The sequence below is a fragment of the Neoarius graeffei genome, chromosome 3 (assembly GCF_027579695.1).
Source record: "Neoarius graeffei isolate fNeoGra1 chromosome 3, fNeoGra1.pri, whole genome shotgun sequence".
NCBI classification, from domain to species: Eukaryota; Metazoa; Chordata; class Actinopteri; order Siluriformes; family Ariidae; genus Neoarius; species Neoarius graeffei.
Window position 1 is genome coordinate 91,078,810 of NC_083571.1, and position 22,578 is coordinate 91,101,387.

Here is a 22,578-nt window from a genome sequence, read left to right on the forward strand (position 1 = left end):
TCCTTGTTTACGGAATGATATCAAATCAGAAATAAGTAAAGTAGCATTTCAATTAATTATGCTGTATATACAAGTAATTAACGTAGACATATTTGCTTGTTAAATCTAAAACACTGATTAGCTGTTTGAGAAAGAAAATGTGCATTACTCAACTCAGTTAGCTGGCTAGCAAAACTTTTTTTTTTTTGGAACATGCCATGGTCGAAAATGACATAATCGCGATCGGTGAATGACCTCTTACTTGATGAATCAAATGCAGAATTAATTATTCACTCATTCATTTTCAGTAATCACTTTATCCTGGTCATGTGATGGATCCAGAGCCTATCCTGGGAACACTGGGTGTGAGATGGGAATAAGTTAATCAACATTATAGGTCAGATTTAAGGACATTTAATACAACGGTATTAACAGTCTACAATTAACCCACTAAGTGCCGCGCTGTCGATTAAAGTCGCCCGAATAGTCAATGACTCAAAGATGATCTGTGTGGTTGATGATGTTTATCTAATTGCATATCCTATCCATGTCCAATAAAAACCAATTTCACAGTCATTATTACTGTAGCTTGTTACTCGCGATTGCAGAGCGAGAGAATTGCAAGTGTTTTACAAAGCGAGTGTTTTAGTTGGGATAGTGAGAGTGAGGAGGAGGGTTTTTTTTTTAGTTTTGAAGAAGATGAGCTGGAGGAGGTGCTGGAAAGTTTTGGAAATGAGGACTACCCTATAAAACCAAAAGTTTATGGACACCTGGCTATTACATCTATATATGGGCCGTCCCCAAACTGTTGCCACAAAGTTGGAATTGTCTGGAATGTTTTTGTATGCTGTAACATTACAATTTCCCTTCACTTGAACAAAGATGCCTAAACCTGTTCCAGCGTGACAAGGCCCCTGTGCACAAAGTTCACTTCATGAAGACATGGTTTGCCAAGTTTGGAGTAGAAGAATTCGAGTGTCCTGTACAGATCCCTGACCTCAGCCTCACTGAACATCTTTGGGATGAACTGGAACACAAACTACACCCCAGATCTCCTCACCAACATCAGTCTCTGACCTCACTAATGCTCTTGTGGCTGAATGATCACAAATCCTCACAGTCACACTCCATAATCTAGTGGAAAGCCTTCCTAGAAGAGTGGAGGTTGTAATTACAGCAGAGGGGGAATAAAGCTGGAATAGGATGTTCAACAAGCACATATGGGTGTGATGATCAGGTTTCTATCAACATTTGTCCATACAGTGTATATTAGCCTGTATTCATCCTATTTTACAGTAACTATGCTGTAGCATATTATTATGGTACATATGAATTGGCATAATTTACATTTTTTACTATCTGTAATGTATTAACTCTTTCATTATACAGTAATTTGGACAGTACTATGTGCCACTGGACAAACTTCCATTTGGTTCTGTTTGTCCATTGCTGTGTGTCCCATGCTGTGTTGAGTGTCTTCTCAAGAGCTTACAAGATAAAATTTACAAATGAATTACTGTGATTATATTGCAAACAGTTAAACAACAGAACATAAAGAGCACAAAGGGCAACATAAAGTAAGTGTTATTATGTGAAACAAGTGACAACATTTCACTATAAAACATAATACACCCTAATAGCATATTTTTATTCTATGTTAGCCTAATGATCTGTGACACAGTAGTGTTATAGCGCGAGGATTATGTTGGTATGAGAAACCATATTAAAGAAATAAACTAGATCATAGCATCACAGTACGCCATTACCATTTTTTTGTTCCCAGATTTGTTTTAATTTTCATCTTGCCAGGTTGTAAAGTTCAGGTTATTAGTTTAGGGCTATTAAACTTGAATCAGCTTAACAGCAAACAGACAAGCGTTTGTGCCTCATGAACGGAAAATAACATATAAATTATGCATTGTGATACTAGCTTATGTTTTATTTGCTTTACAAAAATAATAGAATTGTGTGTATATATATATATATATATATATATATATATATATATATATATATATATATATATGGCAGATTTAAGCGCTTTATGCCTTTATACTGTGGCCCAGGGCAGCATTCTGGAGCATTTTATGCTTTGAAGAGATAAAGTAAGCGAAAGCTGTGATTGTCACACTGCGTTAACACTTAATGCTAATATGAACAGCCTTAGTGTTTCTTCATCAGCTATTCTCATCAGCAAGCAGCAAAGACCTACTCATCAAATCACTTAACAAATCAGCCCTTCCTGCAATGTGTGTGTGTGTGTGTGTGTGTGTGTGTGTGTGTGTGTGTGTGTCCCCTTATTTGAGTATTGGTTGAAGCAAAGGTCTCCCAGTTGTGTTCAGAATTTTTCTGTTAGTTGTGATTCCCCTAGCCATGGATTGTAAACAGTTTACTCTGAAGTGGCAGCTCCTCAACATTTCAGTTCTGTTTTAAAATCTGCATCACAAGTAGATTTCCCCCCCAAAAAACAAACACTTCACACACTTTTTCTCCCTCTTTTCCTCCTTTAACTCACTTCCAGCAACATTGTTCAATCATGTATTCTGTACTTTTCCACCACACAGAAGCTGTTTCTTAGTTGGGAAAATCAATTAGGCCCTCAGGGCTCAACATTAACGGTAGTCCGACTGTCCGGGACAACCAAATGTTTGGTCTGGACAAGTCAAATCTGCATCTGCCCGTCCGACGGAACAAGTTGAATATTTGTTGAAAACCACCATTTTATAGCAGTTATTCAAGAGTTACATCAATAAAGTTCCAACAAAACTAGTTCAATAACCTCGAATCGGCCGTGTTATTGTTTATGAAATTCTGGGGAAGCCGAGTACAGAAGGTGCGTGTGTAAAATTAAATACCGTATTTTCTGGACTATAGAGCGCACCTGTATATAAGCCGCATCCGCTCTATTTTTTAAAAAAAATTTAAAAAAAGATATACAAGCCGCACCGGGCTATAAGCCGCAGGTATCTATGTTGAAAAATTAGATATTTACTGCATGTACAGAACGATTTTGTACTGTAAATGCACATGTATGTACCTGAACAGATTCTTTCCGAACAGTGCCTTTTAACACGGCAGCAACTTTGCTGATTAAAACAGAACAGAACCAAGAGAAAATAACCGGTATTTATTTACCTTCATTTCTCCTGTGTTTGAAACCACAAGTCACTTTAATCATCTTCGCTGGATTTGAAAATAATTACCAGTTAGTAATTTGTCGTGCGTGTTCTATCTGCTAAAGATCTGCTAATTCTTCTTTGCATTGATTTTTCGTCTATCTTATTTTTGATTCTACTTCCGGTTAGAGCGCCCCTAGCGGTGGAAGAAAAATCCACAGAATAGCCGCACCTTTGTATAAGCCGCATGGTTCAAAACCTAGGAAAAAAAGTAGCGGCTTATAGTCCAGAAAATACGGTATGTCGTAATATCTAATTATAGATTATTAGACTTTGAATTCATTGAAATCGGAGAAATTATGACAAAATACCTCAATAAAATAAATATCTGGTGAATCTTCATTTCATTCGGACATTCATTGTATTTTTCTTTTATATGGTACACATTAATGATCACAAATGACGTAAAATAAAATACTTGTTTTCTTTGGGTTTCATTTCTTTGAATTAATTTGTACTTCAAGTTTTACTGGATTAATCAAGATTTCACTTTATTTCCTCCAGAAGCTTTGAATTTGGGCAAGTCTAAATCTTAAAACTGCAGATCAGGTATGGGTTATAACAACACCTGCACTATAATGGAGTATTGGATAGTTTTTGTTTATTGTTACAGTTAAGGTTTGAGTTTTATTGAAAAATTATAACTCACTAACGCATAATTAATTGTCATAAGTATACCTGCTTTTTGATAAACTTTATTAACCACTTTCCTTTCACTGAACTAGTAAATATATAGTAATAAAAAGGTAATGTTCTGGATAAGTGAAAAAGCTTGCTGCTTGTCTGACTGGACAAGTGGATTAAAAAGTTAATGTCAAGCCTTGGCCCTGAAAACATGAATGAATGACATCAGGGGCTTGCAGGTGATCTTCACAGCTCAACTACAACATTATTAGACCATTCAGAAAATCCACAGCAGTGTTGAATTCTTGCCTCATGTTTGTCCATAAGGTGTTGATATATAGTGCCCTCCATGATTATTGCCAACCTTTGTAAAGATTAGTAAAAAGGGTTAGGGGAAAAAAAATCCACCTTTTTGTGAAGTAACTTCATCTCACACTGAAAAAATGAGAAAAAATTTCAATCTTTAATTGAAATAAATTTATTCAGAGAAAAACAAATCCCTCTTAAAGAAATAATTATTTTCAATAAAGACACATGTGCCACTATTATTGGCACCCCTGGACTGGATGTACCTGAAGCATGTTTCCCATTTAAATTGTACACTTTTGAGTTGATTGGAGTGTGTAGGAACTTTCAAGCTGTAATCCTTGACTTCCTGATTAACTGTGATACAAATATAAGCTGACACAGGGGCCAAATTCCTTTAGTGGCCAAATTCCCTCAACATGCGAAAGATTGTTTTTATCTGAATTATTTCAAAGTTTGGATTTTTCTCATTTTTTCAGTGTGCAGTGAAGCGACTTCACCCAAAAGTGAATTTTTTCCGACCCTTTTTACTAATCTTTACAAGGAATGCTAATAATTGTGGAGGGCACTGTAGTTTCTGTTAATTCTCTGACAATAATGCTGGCTGCAAGGTAAGTCACAGGTTCATATTAAGCTCATTAGCTTCATACACTCATTCATTGTCTATGCCACTTATCCTTTGCGGGTCATGGGGGAAGCTGGAGTCAATCCCAGCTCACATTGGGCAAGAGACGAGGTATATCCTGGATAGGTTTCATATATGTGGGTAATTTAGAGTAGCCAGTTGACATATTCCACATGTCTTTGGGCTGTGAGAAGAAACTGGAGCACACAGAGGAAACTCATGAAGGCAACTTGCAAGTTCAAACATCAAACCTGCTTGCTGTGAAGTGACAGTGATAACTACTGCACCACCATGCCGCCCCACTCATTAAGTTATATGACGCAATACACAAATATTATAAACCAATGCATTCAAATTCTGCTTGCATACACCTTCTATCTAGAGAAAGGATTTGCATAGTTGTGCCATCAGTAGTGGCAGGGAATGAATGTAAGGCAAACAGATCAAGAAATCTTTGTCCTTGAAATCAGTGTAATGTTTAGCAAATTTTCGATAACATAAATTTATTAGCTGTGGTTATAACCCCTTGAGTATGTTATTTTAATGACCGCTATTGAAATAAGACATAAACAAGATGTGAAGTCAGTGAAACCACAAAATCATAATACAAGGAAGAAACTTTTTTTTTTAATGGCAACTGCAATGAACTAATATGTTGCTACATAATATACATGATATTCAGGATATACACGCTGTACATGGTCTAGATGCTGTACAAGATATGTGTGCATGCTAAATGATTTCACTCTGCATTCAATCTAAAGGGAAAATGTGTTGCTATATCTTTTTTTTTTTTGCACTAGGAAGCCACATGTGACTACAGTTCTATTCTTAAACCAGTGGATATGCACTCTGGTTCTTAAAAATGTTTGCTGGTTTTACAAACCTGCATTGACTCCTTGTTAGTGGAAAAGACGTGCCTTTTTCTCTCTGCCCCCCCCCCCCTCGTCACCCATTCTGACTGCAGGTGCATATAAAACCTGCCGTTATTAAGCTGCTAAACCATGTAATTAAGTTTGGTTCCATTCTGTCTGTTTATTTTCACCTCATTCAGACTATTTGCTCATCATGGCAGGGGGATCAGCATGCTGATAAACAGCAGTTTGTCCATCTCAGTCAGTGTGTGTGTGTGTGTGTGTGTGTGTGTGAGAGAGAGAGAGAGAGAGAGAGAGTCCAGGAAGATAGACGTAAGTGCAGAGGGCGACTCATGGTTATCTCTATGGGAGCAGAACAACCCACACACACACACACACACACCTGCCTCTCTCCCTCTCTCTCTTTCCATGAAAACAGCTCAAGGAGAACGCTCCAGGCCAAATCGTTGCAGCCATCAAATTAAACCCACCACTCATGCAACACACATACACACACTTCTGAGACACTTCCTGGGTAACAGAGCCACCAGGGGCCATGGATATCATGGAATATCAGGCCCATTTGCTTTATGAATCTCCGGTGTATAAAAACAGCACCCAAGGTGATGGAAATGACAAGAGTCATTTCATTTGTCAGAGGCAGCTCAGTGCAAATCAGAGTTTACAGAAATCATTCTGGTCCAGTAGCATGGAGAGAGAACACATACAGTATTCACAATCCAATAAACACAATCCCCCATTCATCGCCTGCAGCAAATCTTTATCTAATAATCACTAATGAGCATGCATTGCTTGGAGTCGCACATTACACTAACTGACTTTTGGAGCCTAGTTTATTATCCTTAAAAGGTCTTTATGTAATAACCGTTGATATAATAAGCTGAGTGGTAAGTAGAATTTTTCCAACATGTGTTCTTAATTAGCAGACTAATTAGCATGTGCATATGTGCCCATGCACATAAGAAAAAAACACACAATTGAGACAGCATAGAGCTTACCTGAGGACTCGTGTTTAGTCCTAATAGGAAGAAAAGCAGAGGAAGACAAAGAAGAAAATTTAATGGACACACATATACCCCTTTTCCACCAAATCAGTTCCAGGGCTGGTTCGGGGCCAGTGCTGGTGCTGGTTCACAACTCGTTCAACTTGCGAGCCAGCTGAGAACCAGTTTGCTTTTCCATAGCTCGCAGTGCTAAGCGGAGCCACGTCATTACGTCGCTGTATACGTCATTACGTCGCTGTATACATCAGTTATGGCGCTACGTTTACATAAACCTTGGCGCGAATATCAAAGCAAAAACAACACGGAAGAAGCAGCAGCAGCAACAACAACAACAATAATAATAATGGATGACTTCGCGTTTGTACAGCTGCTGCTTCTCGTCGCTTAAAAATGGCGATCTTTCGCGGTCTTGTTATTGTTGTTGGTCTTAACAACTCCGCCCCCCCGCTGACGTAAGCGGTTCTTTCCTCTGGCCCAGCAGAGAGTTGGTGCTAGCCTGGAACCGTTTTTTCTGGCCCCAGAGCCAGTTCTTTGTCAGTGGAAACAGAAAACCCGGTTCCAAACTAAGCACTGGCCCCGAACCAGCCCTGGAACTGCTTTGGTGGAAAAGGGGCATCAGAGACTGAAAACACTGTGTTTGAAGTGGCATACTATATCCATTATCCATATTAAACCCCATGAAAAAGTAATATTCTTTGGTGTATGGACATGTGATTTTAAAAATAAATAAACAAACAAAAAACTGTAATGAAGAAGCAACTATACAAAAAAGACTGAAAACATCCTCTCTACCTGAGCTAATTAATTTCTTCTAGGAACAAGCTAATGCTAACCAACAACTGTTATCAACAGCTAAATAGACTGGTTCATCTGGTATTATTATTATTATTATTATTATTATTATTATTATTATTATTATTAATTCTCTTGCTCACGGTTAGCAAATCAAAAGATTAGTATTGAGTAAGATTGGTATTTTTTTTCCTTAAGACTTAAAGAGGACAAATGAGGACAGATACAGTTAGCAAAATAGATAATTTAAGAATTAGCCTGTTAAGGATTAAAGAGTTTATTTGACACAGAACAGAAAATTAGCTAATTTTCTGAGTTATGCTATTAATATACAGATATAAACTGGAACAACTATTTTACTGTCAAGTCCTTTTTCTTCTACCTTATGTTTGGAATAACACATTTTTGGTCACATTAACTGTGAAAACACAGAGGTCCCTCAGAAGTCTGAGGTAATTCTGAGGAAACTGCATATAAAGGGGAATTTGACTGACAGGTAGCCCCATACAGTTAGTAATTCTCACCTGGGAAAATACAAACTGTACTGCTACAAAGCTTGGTATGTGAACATGGTGTGTATTATACAGTGTAGTATCGAAGTATGGCATTTGTAGCACAGCATTTGTGTAACTGCATGTGTATGCTTGTGTGTGAAGACAAAGAAAAAGAGAAGGCATCATTTCTGCCTTGCATCCCACAGCATTCTTTGGAAAAAGCAGCACTCAGGTGGTGGCGTGTGCTCTGTAGAGAGAACGATGAGACTGATCAATGTAAATAGCTACTGGTCAATAATCACACTCCACATCCAGTGGCAGCATGGCACACTAATTCATTCTCTTCCTCCAATGAGCTCTAATAATGAGGCATGGCATTCGGAGAGCAGAAGATGCAAAAGCGGGAGCCGAGTCAATACACGCATTCAACAAATGATGCACACTCCCACTCCATCTCTCCCACCGCTAACTGTGTAATTGTTTCGCCTTTAATAGCAGCATAATGAGCAAATGCGCAACCATTTATTTGTTCTTTGTGTATTTCTAATGCGATTCCCTCTGGTGTTGTAGCCTAGTCTCTATCCTACATTCCACTCCTCATTTCTTTTCATCTCTTTCTTTCTCTGTTGTGCGCCACCTCTGTTTCTTTGTCTCTTCTTCCCTCGTTGAACACACCTGGATGCCTGCAGGTGTAAGCCTCAGCATAAATAATGCACAAAGAGTGTTAGGGTACCAGATATCCTTTCCTTTCTTCTTCTCTCTACTCCCCCTATGTCTCCCTCCCTCTCTCCTTCACCCTTCCTGTTTCAGTATGCATGTTCCCCACTTCCTTGCTGCATGTGCTCTCCTCTCAAATGAAGCCACAATTCCCTCACAGTCTAGTAAGGATGTCAGTTTGCATATGCGTGTGAATTTTTTTTTTTTAATACTTGTTGTCATGAGGAAAATGAATGCTGGCTCATACTCACCAGCCATCTCGCCAATCCCTTTTTTTTTCTCTGTCCTCAGTGAGCTTCATGGACTGTGGGAGAGGTTCCAGTCTGCGCTTTGAGAGTGGTTACCCGGCAGACTTTCGGATAGGAGAAGATGGCACGGTGTATGCCACACGAACTATGCGAGCATCAGACAGGAAGGGATGGAGCCTAGAGATCACTGCAAAAGATATGGAGACACATGAGGTGTGGCTAACTCATGTCACCTTCGCACTACACGACATGCCAAAACAGGTATATCTAAATTTATTTTGCCATTTTCACTACTGTCTCAGTCATAAGAAAGCCTTGTTGCACCATATTTTTAACCATTTAAAAAACACCAGCTGCCCTTAACATTGTGTCAATGTTTTGTGATAAATGAATTAATATACATGGCCCAGTAAAATCTCATAAATCTATTGGTTATGAAGTCTGGATTCAATACCCCCATCCTTAAAAAAGAGAAACATCTAGTTTGAGCTAAAATTTCCTATCTAGTATTAACCTTATATATGGTAAACTGATATTTGTTGCACAAAAAAGGCTGTTGACTGGGTAAAAGTAAGGCTTCTGCTATTGTTTTGCTTTAACTTTTAAAACAGGGAAAATCTCATTGTGTGTGTGTGTGTATATATATATATATATATATATATATATATATATATATGAGTATTTCAACTACGAAATGATGCAGGTGCAGTGTGGAAACCGAAGTAACGTCACATGATGCTGTATGTTAAATCCTTTGTATCTCTGTTAAAACATTTATTGTTAAATACATGTCTAAAGTGGATCAACATTTGTAGCTTTTTCCCCCCCAAGTATAAAAGTTACCTTAAAATATGTTCAGCATGATATGTAAGTTTTAATTCATCTGGAAAGTTTAAATAGCTAATAAGTTGTATTCACATTCATGTAATGTTGTGTTTCATTTACAACGTCCACAATGTTACAACATCCGTAATGATCTTCATTGATGCTCAATCTACAGTAAAGCATTACCAGTGTCCTAGCACCCTCAGAACAGTGCTCTAATTAAGTCTTAACTGTGCTAAATTGTGGTCGAGACAGTGGAGGGGGATATAGTAGATCTTCTCCCTCAGCTAGAGATCAACAGCACCACTTACTCTCTCAGGGCCGTCATGTGCTTAGAGAGTGAGAAGAATGCTGCTGCACACATACACAGGCAGAAGAGAGATGTGGAAAGGATAGAGGTGGCAGTAAGAGAGAGACAGAGAGAGAGAGCAAGCCTAATGGCAGGTGTTTGGCGGAGATGTTCAGAAAATGAGCCGGGACAGGAGAGAAGGTGGGTAGAAACAGATAACCGTAAGAAAGAGCAAGTGGGTGTCGAGAAAGACGGATTGAAAGAGGGGAAGAAGGATACAGGAGAGATAATAAGTGAGAGAGCAAGCAAAAATAGAGTGCGTGTGTTCATAGAGAGAGAGTGAGAGAAAGAAAGGGCTGTATGAGCCTGTTGTTGATCTTCATGTTGTTGCTGTTGATATTAATGTTGTTCCACTCTTTGTAATTGTAATGGCCTGGCTCATCACCCGAGTCATATCTACACCAGCCAGAGACTGGAGACAGAGAGAGAGAGACAGAGAGTCTGCCTTTCTGCCAGCACTCTTCTGCCTACACTCTGCACTGCCATTACCATCAATATTTAACCAGAGACAGAGAGAGAGAGAGAGAGAGAGAGAGAGATGGTGTCAAAAGGGACTTACATTCAAAACTGAATAGAAATAAAATGCACAGGAACATATACACACACACACACACGCATGCGCGCGCACACACACACATATATTTTTTCTTACTATCCTAGTGATCTTTCATTGACATAGTAATTCGTGCTAAATTTAACCATAGTAACAAACCTTTAAGCTTTACGTTTTTTTTTTTTTTTTAATAAAAGCTGATATTTTCCTTGTGAAAACCAGCCAGAGGGTCCTACAAGGTCAAGACGATCAGATATTCCTACCCTTATGGGGACTTTTGGTCCTCACCAAGCTACCTAAACATGCACACCCTGTCTCTCTCTTTGCAACTGTTTTTGTTCCATGACATGGTTTATAACTGAAATGCCTGCACACTAATCCTAACCTAAAAGCCCACTTCATCAAGACACACAATATGTACCCACAAGGTCATATGAGTATTCCTATCATCGTGGGGACATTTGGGCTCATAATAATAGGAATACTTGACAACAAATACATTCCCTTGCACACAGATTTAGTGCCAGAGTAACCTTAAGCATGCTGTGTGTGCGCCCTGTGTTCCTACCTTAATAATCACTTGGTGCCTAGAGGGCTTTCTGTTCTGCCGCCCTCTGAAACCTGACTGCAATTGTACTGTTCTAGTCAAACATTCACTCTGTTGTGTCTGGGGCTGAATCACATGCTCACACACATGTGTGCGCACACACACAGATAATGGAAACCCTGTACTGTAAGCTGTACAGAATGAATGCATTACATAATGTTAATCTGGTTTAAGAGTGTGAGCTCTTAAACAATATAAACAAGAGTTCTGATATTGTAAATAACAATATGCAAACTCCTTCAAGCTTTGTTTGTATTCTTTGGGATAGCTTCACTTTGTGTTGTTTACCTGTTTAGTTATTTATGATTTGCTTATTGTAACATTATATTATGTTATTATCAGTTGCCATTTATTTTATGTATGCAGTATGTTTCATGTTATGACTTCATATTTTTATTTACTATTGTATATTTTCTTATTTCTTACTGGTTGACCCCCAGGGTTCATTGAAAAACACTTAAAGGTGATATGTACCCCCTGGTAAAATAAATAAGCTGAAACTGAAACTCTGTGAAAGATTTCTGTTGCAAAAGCGTCACCTGTACAAACGCTTACACACTTATACACGCGTATACTCATACAGATGCATTCTCACATCGACACATATACTCGTATACACTTGTAGGTATGTGCACATATGCTTTAAGTTTTTATGTTAGTAGCCTGACTCAGTGGTATTTATGACCACATTAAAGAGAGTAGAATTAATGCTGTAAATATTTAGGTCCCCAGGCAGGAGAGAATGCCCTGCAGTAAGTGTTTGTGTGGTGGAAAATAAGAGACAGAGAACAGAGTACAAAGAAAAGACAGTGCAGTACCCAGGGGTGTGTATGAAGATCTAACCGAGTTGTTCGTATTCGCAGGTGCCTGAGATCGTGTTTCCATTGCGCAGCGTTGTTGTCGGGGGTGACAGGAGCGTGAGCCGCGTGAAGAGAGACTGGGTCATCCCTCCTATCAATGTACCTGAAAACTCCCGAGGACAATTCCCAGAGGAGCTTGTCAAAGTCAGTGCACGCACGCGCACACACACACACACACAAACACATGCACAGAAACACCGAAGCATGCACATAAATCCCTACAGAAACAGTAGAGTTCTTTATGAATTGATTTTAGTATTTATTGCCATCTATGAGCCATGGTTTACTTCTTTCTATTATTAACATATGGATTTCTAAACTGCTGAGCTGCACAACATTTTAACTTAGTTAATTGTCGTCTCTTAATGTCTAACACCTGATATTGTCTCAATTAGCTTGGTCCTTTATGAATCAAGATTATTGTCTAATATATGGATATGCAGAGTTGAATAACTGTTGATTTGTGTGTGTGTGTGTGGGGGGGGGGGTCTGTTGGTTGTTCTTTTTACTTTTTTAGTTTTTTTTTTAACTTTGTGTTCAAATAATTAGCAATCAATCAGAAAGTAGGTTAAAATTACTACTACTACTACTACTACTAATAATAATAATAATAAAATTAATATTGTTGCCTGGTGCCATTGCGGCGACGGTGCAGGCAGTGTGAAACATACCTTTGTGCACCTTTCAGTTGGACTGTGAGCAGATATGCCACCTGAGTTACATCCCACTTTTGGAGACTTTTTTTTCTGTTTGTTTTTGTAACTATAAAGTGACCTTGGGTGTAAAAAAGGCACTATATAAATCAAACTTATTATGATTTATTATTATTATACACTATAGAGTCAAAAGTACAGTCCTGTGCAAATCTTAGGCACCCTATTTTTTCATACAAACTTTGTTATAGATTTCTATTTTATGACTTCTACATGATCAAGTCAGTACAAAAAAAATAGACTTCCAAGCGTTTGTTTTCCAGCACGCAAAAAAATGTTTGTATTTGAGTAGCATATTATATAAGAGACAACTTTCCAGATTGTATGTCTTTTGTACACTGAAGCATTATACTTTCCTTTCACTGAAACTAAGCAGCCCAGATATGGTCCAGAATGACAGTGTCCCTGTGCACAAAGCGAGATCCATGAAGACTTGGTTGGCCAAGTTTGGAGTATACGCAAGTGTACTGCACAGAGCCCTGACCTCAACCCCACTGAACACATTTGGGATGAACTGGAACACCAACTGGAACACCAACTGCACCCTAGGCCACCTCACCCAACATCAAAGCCTGAGCTCACTAATGCTCTTGTGGCTGAATGATCACAAATCCCCACAGCCACACTCCAAAATGTAGTGGAAAGCCTTCTCAGAAGACCAGAGGTTATAATAATAGCGAAGCAGAAACAACTCCATGTTAATGGCTATGGTTTTATAATGGGATGTTTACAATGTATATGTGGGTGTGATGGTCAGGTGTTCACATGCATAGTATATTATTTGTTGATCATTATCACAATATTGACTTTTGTAATACTGATATACAGTGGGGCAAAAAAGTATTTAGTCAGTCACCAATTGTGCAAGTTCTCCCACTTAAAAAGATGAGAGAGGCCTGTAATTTTCATCATAGGTACACTTCAACTATGAGAGACAAAATGAGAAGAAAAAATCCAGAAAATCACATTGTCTGATTTTTAAATAATTTATTTGCAAATTATGGTGGAAAATAAGTATTTGGTCAATAACAAAAGTTCATCTCAATACTTTGTTATATACCCTTTGTTGGCAATGACAGAGGTCAAATGTTTTCTGTAAGTCTTCACAAGGTTTTCACACACTGTTGCTGGTATTTTGGCCCATTCCTCCATGCAGATCTCCTCTAGAGCAGTGATGTTTTGGGGCTGTCGCTGGGCAACACGGACTTTCAACTCCCTCCAAAGATTTTCTATGGGGTTGAGATCTGGAGACTGGCTAGGCCACTCCAGGACCTTGAAATGCTTCTTATGAAGCCACTCCTTCGTTGCCCGGGCGGTGTGTTTGGGATCATTGTCATGCTGAAAGATCCAGCCACGTTTCATCTTCAATGCCCTTGCTGATGGAAGGAGGTTTTCACTCAAAATCTCACAATACATGGCCCCATTCATTCTTTCCTTTACACGGATCAGTCGTCCTGGTCCCTTTGCAGAAAAACAGCCCCAAAGCATGATGTTTCCACCCCCATGCTTCACAGTAGGTATGGTGTTTTTTGGATGCAACTCAGCATTCTTTCTCCTCCAAACACGACAAGTTGAGTTTTTACCAAAAAGTTCTATTTTGGTTTCATCTGAGCATATGACATTCTCCCAATCCTCTTCTGGATCATCCAAATGCTCTCTAGCAAACTTCAGACAGGCCTGGACATGTACTGGCTTAAGCAGGGGGACACGTCTGGCACTGCAGGATTTGAGTCCCTGGCGGCGTAGTGTGTTACTGATGGTAGCCTTTGTTACTTTGGTCCCAGCTCTCTGCAGGTCATTCACTAGGTCCCCCCGTGTGGTTCTGGGATTTTTGCTCACCATTCTTGTGATCATTTTGACCCCACAGGGTGAGATCTTGCGTGGAGCCCCAGATCGAGGGAGATTATCAGTGGTCTTGTCTGTCTTCCATTTTCTAATAATTGCTCCCTCAGTTGATTTCTTCACACCAAGCTGCTTACCTATTGCAGATTCAGTCTTCCCAGCCTGGTGCAGGTCTACAATTTTGTTTCTGGTGTCCTTTGACAGCTCTTTGGTCTTGGCCATAGTGGAGTTTGGAGTGTGACTGTTTGAGGTTGTGGACAGGTGTCTTTTATACTGATAACGAGTTCAAACAGGTGCCATTAATACAGGTAATGAGTGGAGGACAGAGGAGCCTCTTAAAGAAGAAGTTACAGGTCTGTGAGAGCCAGAAATCTTGCTTGTTTGTAGGTGACCAAATACTTATTTTACCGAGGAATTTACCAATTAATTCATTAAAAATCCTACAATGTGATTTCCTGGATTCTTTCCCCCCATTCTGTCTCTCATAGTTGAAGTGTACCTATGATGAAAATTACAGGCCTCTCTCATCTTTTTAAGTGGGAGAACTTGCACAATTGGTGGCTGACTAAATACTTTTTTGCCCCACTGTACTATACATTGCTCTGTAATATATGAGGCTGAGTTAAATAAAACCCTTAAAAGTGTCATAAATTAGAATTTAATATAATTTTTAGTGGAATCAGGACCCTCAAAGTGCTAGAACACTTGCACTGAATGAAATGTCAAAAAATAATATACTTTTGTGATACATATTTGCAGTAAGGAATGTAAAAAAAAAAACAGCACCCACATATCAATAAACCTTCTACACTACCATACTACAGTGATTGTATTGACCATAATCTGACTGGTCACATAGGTTCCTTGGCAAACTGTTCTGTTAAAATAAATGCAGATTTAATGCAGTTAAATCAATTTTTAATTATGACACATCACAGGTTCATAAATTTGTTTTAGTGTATTGCGAGGCATATCACTATCACAGTGTGTTACAAAATAATAGAAATTCTTTGCTGTGAAAAAATTACACTCAAGTATTTCATTAACAAGGATTTCAAAGTTCTGTCCTTCTTTTCATTTTTTTAAAAATATAATTTATATTATGGAATTTATGGAAAAATATTGTGTTTTCCTGCAGGTGTTAAGTTTCAACAATAATATCTATTATTTTCAGAAAACGCACAGACACAAACACAAACACTACAATAATAGCTATTATTATTATTATTATTATTATTATTATTATTATTATTATTATTATGCAGTAATAATACAGTCATGTACAATAATGATTATACATATAAAAATCTACTACAAAAAATAGTAACAGATACAAGAAATGTGTGTTTTTCAGATCCGTTCAGACAGAGATAAGATTAACACACTGCGCTACAGTGTGACAGGACCAGGAGCTGATCAGAATCCTACCGGCCTCTTCATCATCGACCCTATCACGGGACAGCTGTCCGTCACTAAGCCTCTAGACCGAGAACAGATCTCCAACTTCCATGTAAGTGTGTGTGTGTATGTGTGTGAGTGAGGGAGGGTGATTTTGTCTGGTCTGCAGCTTGTGGCAAAAGATTTCTATTTGGTTGCGATTAAGGTTAGGGCCATGTTTGTGCACAGTTCTGTGAGGAGCATTAATTTCTTGTCGAGGGCATGCAACTCCCTGTATGTGTGTTATGTGTGTGTCCTCCTCACACAATCCTGCATTCCACTGAGGAGACACTAATACTCCCATTAAACTGCTTATCTGGGTTACCATGACAATCTGAGAATGAAACTTTTGACCTCTGTTTAATCCACTCTTAGAGAAAAAAGAGGAGTCGGCAGATATTTTAGCTTAGAAAGAAGCGCTTATCCAAACACAGACACACATACACGCCATATCCTAATGAGGAGTGTATACTGTCCCCTACTTTACGAGCAATAAGCTCCACCTACCTTTATCACTAACATTCATCTTTCACTATGTGCTATGTTGAGTATACTACATAGAGCACAATAATGGGCAGGGGTAAAGGAGGTACTTACAACATTAACAGGTATCCCTTGGCTTTCATGGTGTTTGAACAGGTCGTGTTTACATTTTTAGATGAGGTTGTCCAGTATCCATCCTGACAAGCACATTTTAAAGCTAAAAGAAATTATGAAGCATTATTGCACTTGAGCCTTTCTTGTGTAGTGTACATTGGATGTACTGTATACTGGATTTATAGTGTAATATGGCTAAGAACAGTTAACAATCCACTGAGAAATTGGACACTACAAAATGGCTACACTTCAAATAGCACACTACGGGATGGTAGAAAGGGAACCTACTCAGACACGATAATTATCTTTTGTTCACTGGCTCCAGCTGCTGATCAGAGCAAACATGAGGGCAGGAACATTTGTAATTGGTTAAGTGCTGTGCCTAATGAAAATGGACAGTAAGCAGGGCTTGCCACATCATCAGTTAAATAAATAGTCTGGTTATAGCACTGTTTTTGGAAATTAACTGAAGCCAGTTAGCTTTAATGTTTAATGAAACGTATTAATTCATCTGCAAATTTTTATTTAATGTGTTTAATTTAATGTGCAATTCCTCTTATGTGACATAAAACTTAGATAATAAAGAGAATTTGTGAATACTTTTTTCACATCAGTGTAGCATAATAATTGTCAAGGCTATTTATTTATCAGTTTATTTTCACCGCTACTGTATATTATATTATATTATATTATATTATATTATATTATATTATATTATATTATATTATATTATATTATATTATATTATATCAGATATGAGCTATTGTTTCATAATCTAAGCACAGAGTGGTGCTTTTGGCTTATACTGTTGCTGATTGTACTGGATATGAAGTGCAGTCTACATGATGTGCTGGTCATGGTTTGTGCAGGGGCTTCCTGTTCTCATTCTTTGAGTCGTCATATAGCCATATTACTCTGCTTGGTAGGAAGCTTGACATATTTGAGTTAACAGTGTGTTTGTGTGTTGCTCCAGCTGCGTGCTCATGCTGTGGACATTAATGGCAATCAGATGGAAAATCCCATTGATATTGTCATCAATGTTATCGACATGAATGACAACAGACCGGAGTTTTCTCATCAAATCTGGAATGGCACAGTGGACGAAGTTGCCAAGCCAGGTACTTAGACATGCACATGCACCCACTTTTCTACACAGCTGACATTCTAATCCTCACTTACATCATGAACAAGTTTGTTGCACCTGCTAGCTATTGGCCTGACAGATGGCCGTTGTTGTATGAAATCCAAACCAGATCACTTGTTTTTCTCCATCTCATGCAGGCACATTTGTGATGACAGTCACAGCACAAGATAAGGATGACCCCAACGCAGCCAATGGCATGCTGAGATACAAGATCCTCTCCCAGAGTCCTGACACTCCCTCCACCAACATGTTCACCATCAATAACAAGACAGGCAAAATCATCACTGTAGCCGCAGGCCTCGACAGAGAGGTGGGTGAGCGTCTGTGTGTGTGTGTGTGTGTGTGTGTGTGTGTGTGTGTGTGTGTGTAGAAAGGCTTTTTCCAGTGTCAACTTCTTGTGATACCATCCTTCAACATCTTTATACACATTTTTGTCACTGTGTGTGTGTGTGTGTGTGTGTGTTGAGTAGAAAGTGTCCCAGTACACTCTGATCATCCAGGCCACTGATATGGAGGGAAATCCAACATATGGCCTGTCCAACACTGCTACTGCTATCATACGCCTGCTTGACGTCAATGACAACGCACCAGAATTCACCAGAGAAACAGTGAGTTCATTGTACATGTGCACTTACTTATAAACAAAGTGAGAAAGCCACAAATGAGCCACAAGTATTTCTATTCATTCAGAAATACACAAGAAATCTTTGTCTTTGTTCCAGTTAGAAATCAGTTGAAATATGACAAAAAATATCCTGAAAATTAGCCTAGTAAACTAGACCCACCCGCCTAGCGGCCAAAAATATTTTTGCCTAGCGAATGGGTCTAGCCTCGCACCATATAAACAAAAACACCCCGGGCATCAAATCGTGCCCGCCAATCACAACGCAAGGTTTTTGTTTGGATTCTTTGGGCGGGCTTTTGCAGGAGTGACGACAAAGCTGCGCGACGCTGGAGAAAGCACAGCAGGAAAGATGGCTACCGCTAGTGAACAGCGCGCGTTTGACTCCGATTTGGAATCAGTTTTAGAAGAATTAGACTTGGAGTTTTCATTGAAACATGAGCAGGAAGAGGCTCTCCGCTCATTCCTTTTCAAGAAGGACGTTTTCGCTGTTTTGCCGACCGTCTATGGCAAAAGTCTGATCTACCAGCTGGCTCCGCTGGTAGCCAAAAGGATGGGGCTAGTTTGTGCTGTACAAAGAATTAATAAACAGCTTTGAAACATTACTTTTTGATTGTTTCTTATTTTCTCGTTATTTTAAATTTAAGGGAGATTATTTCACCAAACACCACTAAATAAAAACTCTCAAAAACAGTTTAAGCAAACCCTTGAAAAAGACTTGGAAAAAATAAGAGTGTATGTTAAGTATGTGGTACAGACTCCAAACTTGTGGTCATTATCTCCAAACTTCTTAATATCTAGAACCTGTTTATTAATTAATACGCATTTTGAAAAATTATTTATTTCAAGGTCTCCCCCACTGCGCGCTCTGACTACGTCACAGTCACTGTTGCGCTGATTGGTCAGAGCGTTGGCCTATACGCACAGAGACAGTTTGAAGGACAGCGGGTTGTCCCTACCCACCCCTGTCGGAAATGTCTACGGCTCGAGGCCAGACTAAATATTCACATTTAGTCTGGCTTGCCAGGCTACCTGAAAATTGTACATAAAATTTAAACTTTTCTTTTTATTGTACTCTCTGGCGTGGAAAGTCGGTGCTAGGATCTGGAAGCTACACCACACACAATTTCAGCATCACAGGCTCTGATATGTTCCCAAGGTCAAAACCTAGGACAGTATTGACCCTGTTAAACAGAATTTGCCTGAATGCACATATTCCCATTTGCTGTGAAAACTTGAGGGAGCACCTTTCTCACAACTTTCAAATATCACAGATACTGCTGAATCACAGTATTAGGGGATAATGATGTATCATTTGATTTCCTAAATGTGTCCATCTTATTCTGGTAAAGCAGAGGTCAGCAGTATCTTTAGGGAAATACCATCATACTAGGAAGTTAATACTGGCAGTTGTTGCAGTGAGTAGGAAGGGAGGATTTCTGGCAATGTGTTTTAGTCCACAGTAAAAGATATTTTCCTTCAGAATCTTAATAATACAATGTGTAGGAGATATTAGTGTACTCAGTGGAGAGGTAAAGTATACCCAAATGATTGTGTTAACAGTAGTGAATTTCCTGTGAAGAAAATCTGTAACATTTACATTTATTCGTATAAAAACATAGTTGTTTGCACAGTGTGAGAACACAGTGACTTACTTCCATCATAATTCACCATCCTATTAATGATGAGTATCTCTCTCTCGCTCTCTCTCACTCCCCCACTCTTTATTCTCACCTTAGTTCTACGGAGAGGTGCCTGAGAACCGTGTGAATGTGATTGTGTCTAATCTGACAGTGACCGATAAAGACAAGCCAAGCACACCAGCCTGGAATGCGGTGTATCGCATCACATCCGGAGACCCGACTGGACGCTTCTCCATCCCCACTGACCCAACCACCAATGAGGGCCTTGTCACTGTGGTTAAGGTTAGTTATACACAATTTGTTCGGCATTGTCTAAAGTGATTTCACACATGCACTGTCAAACACAGATCGACAACAGTTCCCATAGAAACAAAGCCAGTCAACAGCCTCTTCATCAGGGATAAACATTTATAAGTGGTTTAATCGCAGAAGGAGCTAATCATTAATTATTCGTCCTCTCTGGATATTTATTGACACTAATATCCTCTTATCTTAAAGAGCATTCAGTCTATTTTATACCACTACATAACTAGTTTTGTGTTTGTGTTCTGTGTGTGTGTGTGTGTGCGTGCGTGCGTGCATGTGTGTGTTTTTCTCAGCCCATAGACTATGAGATAAACCGTTCATATTTGTTAACTGTGGTAGCCGAGAATGAAGTGCCACTGGCGGGAGGGATCCACCGCACCCGCCAATCAACAGCCACCATTTCCATACGCATCATCGACGTGAATGAGAGTCCCAACTTTGAACCCAACCCCAAACAGATCAAATTGGATGAGGGACTTCCTGCAGGATCAATGCTCACCACATTTATAGCTCACGACCCTGACAGACACATGCAGCAGACTATCAGGTAGATGCGCACACACACATGCACACACAATCACTTGCGAAAACAAAATTACATAAATAACTGGAGAATGATAGACAGAAGAGTACAGAATACAGAAGAGTGTCAGGCAGGCATAGAAACAATATTTTCCACATAAAAATGCACCCACACGCTCACTTGCTTATAGGCAGTCTTTGCCTCAGATGTTTTGAAGGTGCCACTGAAGCTTTGAGGTATGTTGTACCACAATACTGAGCAGTTTCAAAATCTTACCAGTTTTATTCTCATCAGCTGTACACATGCACCTTAGGCCAGACTTTGAATGCTCTGACCACAGTAAACTTTTCAGACCCAAGATGGATTCAAGAAAGTTTTTTTAGGGTTTTTTTTTTCTTCTTTTTTGCAGGTACACTCAAATCTTATGGGTGGTAATGTTCTGACTTTGTTTATATGTTTATCAAATTTCAGTCATGGTAAGTGGGGTTTTATTAGGATTCACATATTCACATTTGACATGAGAGTTGCATTACAGAGACCAGGATAATGGGGGGAGCCCTGGCCTAATGGCTAGAGAAGCAACTTTGTAACCAAAAGGTCACTGGTTTGCTTCCCTGGACCAGCAGGAATGGTTGAAATGCCCTTGAGCAAGGCAACTAACCCCCAACTACTCCCCGGGCTGCCTCCTGCTGTGGGTATGTCAGGATCCTGTTGTACATCACTCTGGATAAGAGTGTCTGCTAAATGCCTGTAATGTAATAATGGGATACTTGTGTTTATTTTGTACCTGCATTTTCTCTGTATTTCGACTGCATTCACAGAGTCATTTGATAATTAACAACGCCTTCGTCACTGATCTGTGTTGTTTTCTGCTGTTTTTATAACATAGTGCTACTGTTTAGAACATAGGTTACTATAGCCAGCTAACTGGCTGGCCTGCTTATAGCCATTTTCAGAATGTTTTTGCATTATTGTTTGTAAGGAGATATTTTCTGTTTTTGTTTATGAGGATTTTGGTTAAAAAAAAAAAAACACCTGGGGCCTTAGACACAGTACACATTTAAAACATTCTGGAATGTGGTATCAACAGGCACCTGTGCATGTACAGGTTCTTGCAGTGTGGCATCAGGCAGCTGCACAAATCATATGCAAATAAGTGGTGAACAAATCACTAGCTTGGGACAAGCAGATTTACGGTGGTATGATGCACCTCAGTGCTAGCTCACCATACATCATTACGTTATGTTAGTTGCCACTTTTTAGCCATGACACTTACAAAATTTGGCCACACTGTTTAATTCAATGTTTTTTCTTTATTTTTATTAATTAAAAGACACCTCATGTCTGAAAGTAATGATGGATGTCATTTCTCTTTCCTTAGTTGAGCGGTTCTTGACATGATATGGATTATTACAGTTGTGAAATAGGGCCATTTACTGTATTTTTATTATTTACTATTTACTGTTTGATCTCAAATACATTAAGAAGGCAAGAAATTGCACTAATTAACTTTTGACAAGACAGCTGTTAATTGAAAAGCATTCCAGGTGACTCCCTCATGAAGCTGGTTAAGATAATGGCAATAGTGTGCAAAGCGTCATCAAGGTAAACAGTGGCTACTTTGAAGAATCTAAAATATGAAACATATTTTATTTCTTTGACACTTTTTTTGTCTACCACATAATTCCATATATTCTCCATATGATATAGTTTTGAT

General features: G+C 38.9%; 1 protein-coding gene across 2 annotated transcripts in view; it reads left to right on the forward strand.

The window, feature by feature from the left end:
• The window catches only part of cdh2 (cadherin 2, type 1, N-cadherin (neuronal)), an 87,212-nt gene that overhangs the window by 54,727 nt on the left and 9,907 nt on the right, over window positions 1-22,578 (forward strand). For both annotated transcript variants that reach the window (XM_060916084.1, XM_060916085.1), the window contains 8 exons: window positions 8,884-9,101; window positions 12,038-12,178; window positions 15,944-16,099; window positions 17,597-17,741; window positions 17,905-18,077; window positions 18,238-18,375; window positions 20,129-20,314; window positions 20,632-20,885. In XM_060916084.1, coding sequence (XP_060772067.1) covers window positions 8,884-9,101; window positions 12,038-12,178; window positions 15,944-16,099; window positions 17,597-17,741; window positions 17,905-18,077; window positions 18,238-18,375; window positions 20,129-20,314; window positions 20,632-20,885 — 1,411 coding nt within the window. The remainder of the gene's footprint in view (window positions 1-8,883; window positions 9,102-12,037; window positions 12,179-15,943; window positions 16,100-17,596; window positions 17,742-17,904; window positions 18,078-18,237; window positions 18,376-20,128; window positions 20,315-20,631; window positions 20,886-22,578) is intronic.